The 10,195-nt window shown below is 41.7% G+C and overlaps 1 protein-coding gene across 3 annotated transcripts; it reads right to left on the bottom strand.

Moving 5' to 3' along the window:
- Positions 1-203: 203 nt before the first annotated feature.
- Positions 204-10,193, bottom strand: LOC128759422 (AFG3-like protein 1). Of its 3 annotated transcripts, XM_053866352.1 has the most exons (17): positions 10,034-10,193; positions 9,014-9,101; positions 8,880-8,939; positions 8,690-8,802; positions 8,411-8,560; positions 8,251-8,325; positions 7,651-7,775; positions 7,310-7,571; positions 7,109-7,246; positions 6,741-6,894; positions 6,563-6,670; positions 4,005-4,130; positions 3,836-3,946; positions 3,534-3,649; positions 2,812-3,012; positions 2,221-2,409; positions 204-1,079 (listed from the first exon to the last, which is right to left on the bottom strand). In XM_053866352.1, the coding sequence occupies exons 1-17, from the start codon at positions 10,148-10,150 to the stop codon at positions 855-857; spliced, it is 2,358 nt and encodes a 785-aa protein (XP_053722327.1). In that variant the 5' UTR covers positions 10,151-10,193; the 3' UTR covers positions 204-854. The 3 variants fall into 3 exon arrangements, with proteins under 3 accessions (XP_053722327.1, XP_053722328.1, XP_053722329.1); XM_053866353.1 differs by lacking the exon at positions 7,109-7,246; XM_053866354.1 differs by lacking the exons at positions 8,690-8,802; positions 10,034-10,193 and having other exon boundaries at positions 9,014-9,085.
- Positions 10,194-10,195: the final 2 nt, after the last annotated feature.

The raw sequence follows: 10,195 nt of genomic DNA, 5'->3' as shown, positions 1-10,195 counted from the left end.
TGACTTCACTGCCGAAGGAAGCTGCCAATGGACTAATGATGTCGAACAAAATCCTTATAAGGCAAATTTGGGTGGCAAAAATCACAGCGTGGAGGGGTTTGGAGTTTACTTACTAATGTGGAACACATTTCTAAACATTAAAACACAAGATAAGGGCATTACAGATAGGAGTGACAAAGGGAGTGGAATAGCAAAACTCTTTATTAGCTCCATGAAACATCATCACATAAAACACCTTTTCATTTAGTATTACAAAATAATACAAGAGAATGTTTTCTAACTCAGAAACTTTGGTTTTCACAAGTTCAAGTATTATGCGAGCAAAGACTTAAATACATCTAAAATATGAATATTGCTACATTCAGAGGAGAAAAAATTTCATCTAAAAACAAGAGGAAAAACTCTCCAGCTGTTGTTGGTGCTCAGCAGGAAGATCTGTGAAACTAAGTGTTAATGATGATGAAAAACAGACCCCTTCAAAACAGTAATACGGGTCATTGTTGCTGAAAACAAATAGATATTTTGAAGAGGTCATAGAGAATAAAAACGTAGCAGTGTTGAGCACATCACCTTAGCATATGATTCAAGCACCTGACTGACCACACATGTGGTCTGAAGGCACGTGGGGCTGGTCACGCAGTAACACACAGCCTTCATAAACACCAAAGCTTATCCACTTTTAGTTAACTTGTATTGTGTCTGTGGAATTTACGATAATGCAGACTGACACAATGAGGGTCTAAAAAAGACCCATGTACCTTCCACCATCTCTTCGTCTGATGAGACAAAGACACGGAATGAAATACTAAATTGCACTTTCATCATAATCCTGAGAGAAAGTATCGTCGACTGCTCTACAAGTAAACAGCAGACTTGTTCCTCTGCCGATCCTGCGGCAGATTTTCACCAGTCCCGTTCCAGTTCTTCAAACCTTCAGGCAGAGAAGAGTCCTCGTCGAGTTCACCCAGTCCTTCCACAAACTCTTCATACGAGGACTTTTCACAGAAAGGACGGGGCCCCAGCAGTTCCACCATATCTGCTTTGCTAAGAACCTCTCGTTCCAGCAGACGTTTCGCCACCTGCGACATTAAAACTGTAACGGTTAGATTGTGTTTGGATTATGTGCAGACGATCAGTGAGCAATGAATCACATCATGTCGTGTGTTGCAACACTTTGACCAAAAACGTCACCTAAAACCAGGGTTGTTCAATATCGTAATCTGTACTTAAAGCTAAATAATGTCTGAACATTGAACAATTACTTAAACGAAATGACCCAAAAATGTAGGATTTTTTCAGGGGGTAAACATTCAGGGAATTATTCCTCAACAGCGCATTGGATGTTTTTGATCCTCGAACGCAGTGTGTGTCCTTAAATTAGTCAAATATCTCTGATGTTGGACCTCAAACATCTGTCCTGAGCCACTTGTCGGTCAGAAAATGGACTTATTTATGCTCCAAGAGCCAGTATATGATGATCAAATGAAACAGCGTCATGTATCCATTCACTTTCTATATAGGTCTGTGTTGGATTTAATAAATATCAAATTCAGAGTTGCAAATTTGTTTTCTGGTTAATGTTTTTACTGTTTTCTTCTGTTGTCTCGCACTGACTTCTTGCACGATCAACAATAATGGTGAAGAAAAGCAGCAAAGAGCTCTGCTATCGGATCGGAGGAATATCGGTATCGGCAGATGTCCAAATTCAGGTATCGGGATGGGATCGGTAGTCCAAAAACGTGGATCAGTGAAACCCTAGAAATACTGTACAATGGTAATAATTTTGTTATCAAGTCCCTCTCTTTTCCCCACGAAATCCAACCCTAACATGATCACCTCACCTGTGAATGTGGCTAATAACGTGTAGCAACCATAGTACAGGTGGGTTCCGTCCTCTCATTAGCTAGGATTTAGATTCACTTTCTCCTGGCCACCGTGTTTGGCTCACATTGTCTTCAGACTAGGGGGTGTATCATACGTCAATGTTTGGCCAGTCATAGTGGAACGCTGCTTAGCATTTCATCATAAATTTTAAAGACCTTCCTTTTCTGTTTGTTTCCGTTACATGGCCTTTGTAGGTCACGAGAATTGATATAGCATTTCATTTGACTTTTAAATGAAAGCATAGTTGCATATTTGCTAGCTCGCTCTTTGTGGAAGGAATCCTTTGCTTTTAAATGGTGTTTATTGCTCAAGGGGAAGAGTAACATGGCGTCTCACCCGCTCCACCATCTCTCTCTTCTCAGTGATGAGCTGCAGTGTTCTTTTAAAGGCAGCGTCAATAAGGTGCCGGACCTCCTGGTCTATGAGGCGAGACGTGGGTTCACTGAAGGGCTTCTCCGTCATCATGTTATCAGGGAGATCAAAGGACATCTGACCCAAGGCTTTACCGAAGCCAAACTGGACCACCTGCAACAGATAATTGTCAAGTCATTTGCTTATCAATGAAGCTATTAAAACAATGAAACATTATCCCAAGCATATTGCTTTGATCACTGGGAATGCCATGCAAAAACACAGATGATACATTTATGAATGAGTTGAGTTGAATGTTGAGGCCATATGATAAAATATTTTTACACAAAAATATGTTATTTTTAATAAACACCTGCTGTTACTGATTGAAAAACTACGATCTGGATTCAATATGAACACACCGTAGTTGAAAAAAATAAATCCAACTGGACAGTCGATGGATGACGGCGCCATCTGCTGGCGACACCGATTATGACCATAATTTCAGCTGCACGATGAAACGAAAGGCCTTTGAATAGGGCTGCCAAACTGTACGAGGCGAAATCATTTGCTCACCTGAGCATAGGCCGACTGGGTGACCTTCCTGAGGTCGTCCTGAGCACCTGTGGTGACTTGGCGGAAGAAAACCTGCTCGGCCACACGACCTCCGAGCATCATGCACATTCTGTCGAACAGCTGCTCCTGGGAGAAGAGGAACTGCTCCTTGGGCAGATACTGAGCGTAACCCAAACCTTTGCCTCTGGGAACGATGGACACCTGCAGAGGAGCATTATTTGTCTTGTAAACAAGTCTGGTAGAACAGTAAACCACTTCACACACTGGTGTCCTTGACAGCATCACTTTATCTTCTCACCAATAGAACTGCTCTCCATCCACCACTAGGTGGTGCACTTGTGGACAAGCGTAATGACTGCGATCAGAAGAGCAACTGTACTTGGGTATTTCAAACGGCATTAAATATGATTGTCATTGTTCATAAGAGCAAAAAATATTTTATAAGATCATTTTAGTATTATTATTTTGTTATATTTATTTATTCCCCGTTCAGAGAAGAACAGAAGCGATCCAGTCTAATCTAAATATACGAGGTGAGTTTTTAAAAAAATAATAGCAACTGAAGGAGCCAAATTCAAAAAGGCAAAACACAAAACTCCAGAAAGCAGACTTTAAAATAAAATAAATAGACAAAATGGAAAAACTGTGGCAGAGGAGATCAGGTCACAGGGAAGAGAGTGACTGAGGTGAGCAACAATGAAAGGGGAAATTCAAATTAATACCTTCAGCAGCGGATCGGCATGTTCTAAGAACCAGCCGGCGACAGCATGTCCTGCCTCGTGGTACGCCACAGTCGTCCGCTCTGGAAGTTGCAGCACTCGAGTTTTTTTCTCCAAACCTAAGAATATATCATGAAAGTAAACCTTAAATAAAGTTTAAAATTGTTTCAAAGGGGCTGGAGAAGAACTGGCATAATATGAGGTTTCAATGTCAATGTCAATGTCACTAAATCAGCCACATGGTTACCACACTTTCAAGTATGAACCTTCCTCATGGACCTTGATATGACCTTGAATGTGGTTACCTCCAATAACTCTGTCGACGGCCTGTTCAAAGTGCACCTCCTTGACGTGCCGGTTCAAGTGTCGTGCTGCTATCAAAGCTGCTTCGTTGCACACGTTGGCAATATCAGCGCCTGCAAACGTCCTCAGATCAGACTCCACAACAGGAAACTGATGCGATACACAACTCACCAGTGAAACCTGGAGTCAGCGACGCCATCTTCCGAGCTAAAGCGTCGATGTTTATACTGGAGTCCAGCTTCAGTGGTTTCAAATGCACCTTGAAGATGGACGCTCTGCCTTTGATGTCCGGGGGGGCTGCGGGTCAAAACACGTTTTTTCATTTATATCCAAATCTTACAGGGACAAAAACACAATGGTAATCAGCTTAACCAAGAAAGCATAAGGTGGAACTTTGCAACCGCCTGCCCTCCATAGTATCTTGCCACCTTTAGCCATGCCGTCTGTGGCCTATACAGAATAATGTCTGTCAGTGACCTTATCCAACTGTTTAATTGGCTTTGGAAGAACACACAAAACGGCTCAGTCGCTCATCAACATGACAAGCAAACCATGTAGTGCAGTTTTGTTCTGTGCTAGACGTAACAACGGTGTGGTTAGCAACGCTCCCAAAATGACACAGCTGGGATTAGATCAGTGATTCTTAACCACAAGCGCTAAGAGTTTTTTTGTTTTACACCTGGGGCCACGAGATGCTCCGTTTTAATACATAGCCACGTATGGTGGCAGTAGTGTGTCACTGAATTGACTTGACAGCTGCAAATCTGTGATAGCTACCAACTATGGAGAAGTTCTTGAAAACAAAAAAATGTATAAAGAAAGTTATGGCACCCCCAACAGTAAAACTGTTCATGAAAGCACAGCAGTTTTGAAAATTTTATGGCGATAATTTCATTTACACTTTACTTATATCTTCTTTGGAATTCAAATAAAATACAAGTGTATTTTTTTTTAATTTTTTTTCCTTCAGTAAATTTGATGAATATGACTTGCACCTGGTTCTGCTGCTGGTTGGAATATCTTTGCGAAGATCACATGGTTTCATGTCATTTCACAAGGTTTTGGTTTGTTTATGTGTAAGTAGATTAAATACGGTTATTGATGACAAATGATATCAAGTGTGAATCAGTTCTATTGAATGGGCCCCGGGTCCATTTGTTCTGGGAAAGGTGGGACCCGAGATCAAAAAGGTTAAGAACCCCTGCATTAGATCACACTGTGTCAAACAGTCTGTGGGGAAACTGTAACTGGATGACTTAATAATACCCCCCTTTCTCATCACAGAATAACTTGTTTGATGTTAAACTCATTATGACAGTTATTACTCGTACTCAATAGTTTTGCAACATGACTTCACCAGAAAAGCAGCAGTCATGAACAAACTTCAAAGGAGCAGTACTTAACAAACGTCCTCCTGGATTTGTGTGACGTTTTTCCTCAATGATGAGTGTGTAACTGCGACCACATAAAGCATGCACAGCAGTGACTGAGAAAATTGGATTTCAGCAGGTAGAAGTGATAAAACCCTCAAAGGAATAAAGAGCACTGGCAGGGAATCACATCAAAGGAACAGATGCCAGAAAAGGAGCTGGCAGTTCAAACACTTGAAGGAAGCATTGTGCGGAAATCAGCAAAGAAGATCTCAGATATCATGGCACAGAGGGGAAAGTACTGATATTTCTTCACACTAAAAGAAATCATCCCTCTATAGTGTGACTTGGGAGGGGCAGAAAAATAAGTTAAACAAACGAGGAGGAAGGAACAACAAGCAACCAACTGTAGCGGCTGATCTTTCTTGAGTTTGACGAGTGGACACTAACATATCAGGCACTCTGTTCTTCGCACCTTTGCTTTGGTTCATGTTAAGTAAATTGAGGTATAGATCCAGTAGAAATTGCCGAAAACAAAAAAGTAAGCACATAAATCATGAATACTTTCTCTTCAGGTTTCCAGGTGTCTCAATTAATTTATTAGTTTTTGAGGTTAATGCCAGCTTCTCACCACTGTGTTGCATAACCAAGAGTTCATAATTCTCATGATGCTGTGAAGTGAACACTGTAAACATTATTCCTGACACACGGGTCAGCAAGAAGGAACTCCTCTGACCTTTCCTGATGTAAAAATAGATGTCTTTTTTTAGTTGCTTCTTGGGAAGCTAATTAATGTCTTAATGTCTCAGTTTCTATTGTTTAAACAGTGAAAGCGCTGGGGGGGAAATGGTGACAATGTTGGGTTTTTTAAAAAGAACTGAAAGTGGTCTGTAAATTTTAACACTTTCCCACATCATCCTCCAACTTTTTTTGTTAAAGAATTAGGGAGGAGGTTGGTTGACTGCAGTCACTGCAGCTGGACAGTCAAGGAAGTCATGTGTACTTAGTGAACATTTAACTGATTCTAAGCTTCTGGCTTCTGGTGAAACCCGACGTGTAGTGCTCAGAGCTTTCTAGGCTTCAATTCACGAGGGAAACTTGGGATTTCAACTACCAGCGAATGTAATGTAAGCGGATGTTTTCAGCGACGCAGAACACATAATTGAGTCGCTCATCCATGTGCATTGCCGATACCATCAGTCAGCATGAGAATCCAGGCAGATATGCAAGCTGATCTTTACCTGTTTGAACTCTTCTCCTTGAGCAGGAGACTGGAATCAATACAGATCTGACGTTCGACTGATAGATTCAGTCTCCAACTTCAAACATCACCAAAACTGTTTAGGGCATTTATATTACCGATGTTTATGTGGCGATCAAAACGGCCGGGTCTCATCAGAGCAGGGTCCAGGACATCCGCTCGATTGGTGCCGGCCAAAACAACCACATTGGTGCAGCTGTTGAACCCTGCGAAGTCCAACACAACGTCAACAGTCCAAATGGTCTTGGGTGAAAAACACAGTGGTCAAGTCCTCACCATCCATTTCCACCAGCAGTTGGTTGAGCGTGTTCTCTTGTTCACTCTGGCTCCCGAAGTTTCCCTGCCCTCGCTTCCTTCCTATGGCGTCGATCTCATCGATGAAGAGGATGCACGGAGCGTTCCGCCGAGCCATTGCGAACATGTCCCTGACCTAGTGAGCCAGACAGGAGGGAGGATACTGTGAGAATCAATGCTAGAGAAATCAGGTGTGATAGGGAAGCAATAGGTGTTGCAACCTTCACACCCTCAAGGATAGGAACCAGAGAAGGAGTGTATCTGAAACCTTCATTGCATATTATATTGCCCATGATGACATCATCACAGCAAATATTGTGTTCTGAGCTGATACGCAGAGCCCCACTGACCCTGGCAGCGCCGACACCAACGAACATTTCCTGGAACTCTGAGCCACTGACAGTGATAAAAGGCACATTGGCTTCTCCAGCAGTGGCCTTCGCTAGCAGGGTCTTCCCAGTGCCAGGTGGACCAGAGAGCACGGCGCCCTTCCAAGAGAAAGCTTGTCACCAAAATGTTCACAGTCAGAGGTCCAAAATCTCCAGCGTTACCTTTGGAATCTTGGCCCCGAGTGTTTGGTATTGCTGAGGGTTTTTTAGGAAGTTCACCAGCTCCAGAATCTCCTGCTTGGCTTCCTCACAACCCGCAACATCTTTGAACCTCACGTTGATGTTTTCTTTCAGTAGTCTAGCTTTTGATTCAGTCATGCTGAAAGGGTTCCCTCGCCCCCTGCTGGTGGCTGTTGCCCCTCTTCTGGCCAGAAGAAGGAAGCCCACCAGGACAAAGATGGGGAGAACCGTCAACAGCTGGGTCCTTGTTTTGAAGAGAAGCAGATGAGAATTGTTTAGCTGAAAGATTCATTACAGGAAAAAAATCTTCTATGCGTCCTTACGCCTCTGTTTTGCTGCTGTAGTAGACGGGCACCTTTTGGCTGGTTTCCAGACCAAGGTCATGTTGAGCCAAATCCAGATTTCGCTCGAAAGAATTTACACTTCCAATATTGAACCACAAATAGTTCTGAAAAAAAAACAATACAGTTGACACAAAATCACTGTGAGTTTAACAAAGATAGCAGCACTTTTCCACGCCAACTTGTCCGAATGCATCAAACAAATTTATCTCATGGTGTTTATCACTAGTACTGTGAATGCCACAACCTGCGCAGCCAAGTCATGTCTACGCATAACAGGAAAACTCATGAAGTTCCCATCGTAAAAAAGCAGTTTACAAACGGAGCTGAAGAGCGGATAACAGACTTTCAAATTGTACCTGGAAATAAGTTCACATACTTGAATAAATCCTAAAAACAAAAATGGCGACCACGATGGCCTAGCTATGGCTGCAAAGGGGTAGAAAATCTGCAAATTTCAATCATACTCAGCGAAATTACCAGGCAAAAACACCCTTTTCATGGAGACCAAGTGCGATGACACTACAAGTAGGACATTATACAGGCAATAATGGGGTACTAACAAGTAAAGGAATCACTCACTGCGTCTGCCGTGTTCACTCCATCCACAGGAAAAACTTTGACATACTGCTGATTGATCACTTCAAGATGATCCACCTGAATGGAAATACAACACAATCACGAGTTAAAAAATGCGTGGGTTCGGTCAAATTATAAATACAAGTAAAACAAAGTCGCGTACCACTCCGGTGCTCAAGTAACGATTCACAAAGTCCGACCAGGAAATCTGGACTCCGGTTTCTTTTAAGTTAAAATACAAAAAAGCAAAACCCATGCCGGCGGCGCCGACGGCCAGGTTACGAGTGGTTTTCTCATCCAAGGGGAAGTTATCCTGTCAGGGAAACAATGACATGCATTCAACAAGGAGTATACTCAAGCAAACGTGCTATGAAAATGAAGAAATTATCCTCAAAAAATTCTGGTCTACAAGCCGACTGTATCAACTGGAAAGAAACCACACCTGAATCCAGGCCCACCACTGCGACTGCCCTCTCTTTCCTCTTCTATGTCCCTCCTCCCCCTTGTCTTCATCTTCTTCCCGTCTAAAAGAATCCTGATCTTTGGGATTTCCACCTACATGATAATGCAGCATAAACACACATACAAATAAACAGTTGAATGGAAAATAAAGAGAGCATATTTTTACGCACCATCAGCCGACTTGTTTTCGTTAGCTGTCCCTTCTGCTTTTGGAAAATACTTTTCAAAACCTAACAGATACCATCAGATTATTATTTTTGTATTTTTTTTTTGTATTTTGCCAGGTGATTCAGTCAAAACATACCTCTCGGCGGTTTGTTGGCACTTAATAGTCGAACAAACGGAAGACTGTGTTGATAAAAACCTCCATGTTTCCTTAAAAGCAGCGGCATCTGTGGAAAAACAAAAGGGGTAGAATTGTGGGACAAAAAAATTTGATCTAATCTAATGTATCATGAATAAGTGCGGCCAACGTTCAATTCCAATACAAAAATTTTTGCCAAACAGAACATAAATTCACAAATCTGCACGGCAAAGATGTTGCCTCATCTAAACCGTAAGTATTTTTAAGTGGCAGTATTTGGACAGAAATAAAAATATAGGAAAAATAAGATGAATAAAAAATAATAATAAAAGCACATTGCTATCTTTCCTGGTGACAATTGCGTTGCATCATTTCAAAGAGAGTCCGAATAACTGACAGCTGCTCATGGATGTACTAAATGACAAAACTACATTTGCATGAGTTTGTTTTTTTCCTAATTTAAGACAAAGGAAGGATTGTTTTTCACATATTTATTTTAATAACTACCATAAAAACACAAGCATCGTACACTCGGGTGACTTTTTTAAAATTATTTTTTATTCTATTTTAGTGGCTGCAATATTTTTCCCATATATATAAATAAATAAACATTATTGCATGTCGCATTAAGTGTGACATTGTCCAAAAAAGATAAAAGTCAAATAAGGAAAAAAGACACATGTATCCGCTTTCACTATAAATTGAAAAAAGGCATATAATATGACAAGTACTGAATGTCATATCACAGCCAAGCACTTCTCAAATCTCAACGTGTAATTCCACAATAAAGCTACTGGCCACTGGATGTAAACAAAGTTTGTTGTTTACTTCCTGTAACAGCCCTTCAGCATGTTATGCAACCAGTTACGTACAGCTGCCTGACACCAAGATAAAGAACAAAAAAACATTGAACAGAAAATGACTGCGCTTCAAGAGACGTAAGAAAGTCGGTTTGAGAAGAAAAACAAAGCACAGGAGTGTGTGACACGCAGCTCAGTCAACAGCAAAACAACAACGTACCACGGCAACAGCATTGCCTCTTCGAAAACCTGACCAGATGCTGCATGTTCGGCTGCACGCGTGAAGAGCCCGCACACGGTTCCGAAGCGGTCCAGCAGCCACAGACAGCAGAGCCATTGTTGTTAGAAATTCTGTGGTGCTCAGCGCTCTCGGCGTGACATA

Source organism: Synchiropus splendidus, chromosome 5 (assembly GCF_027744825.2).
Source record: "Synchiropus splendidus isolate RoL2022-P1 chromosome 5, RoL_Sspl_1.0, whole genome shotgun sequence".
NCBI lineage: Eukaryota > Metazoa > Chordata > Actinopteri > Syngnathiformes > Callionymidae > Synchiropus > Synchiropus splendidus.
This window is presented reverse-complemented; position numbering and strand designations above follow the sequence as displayed.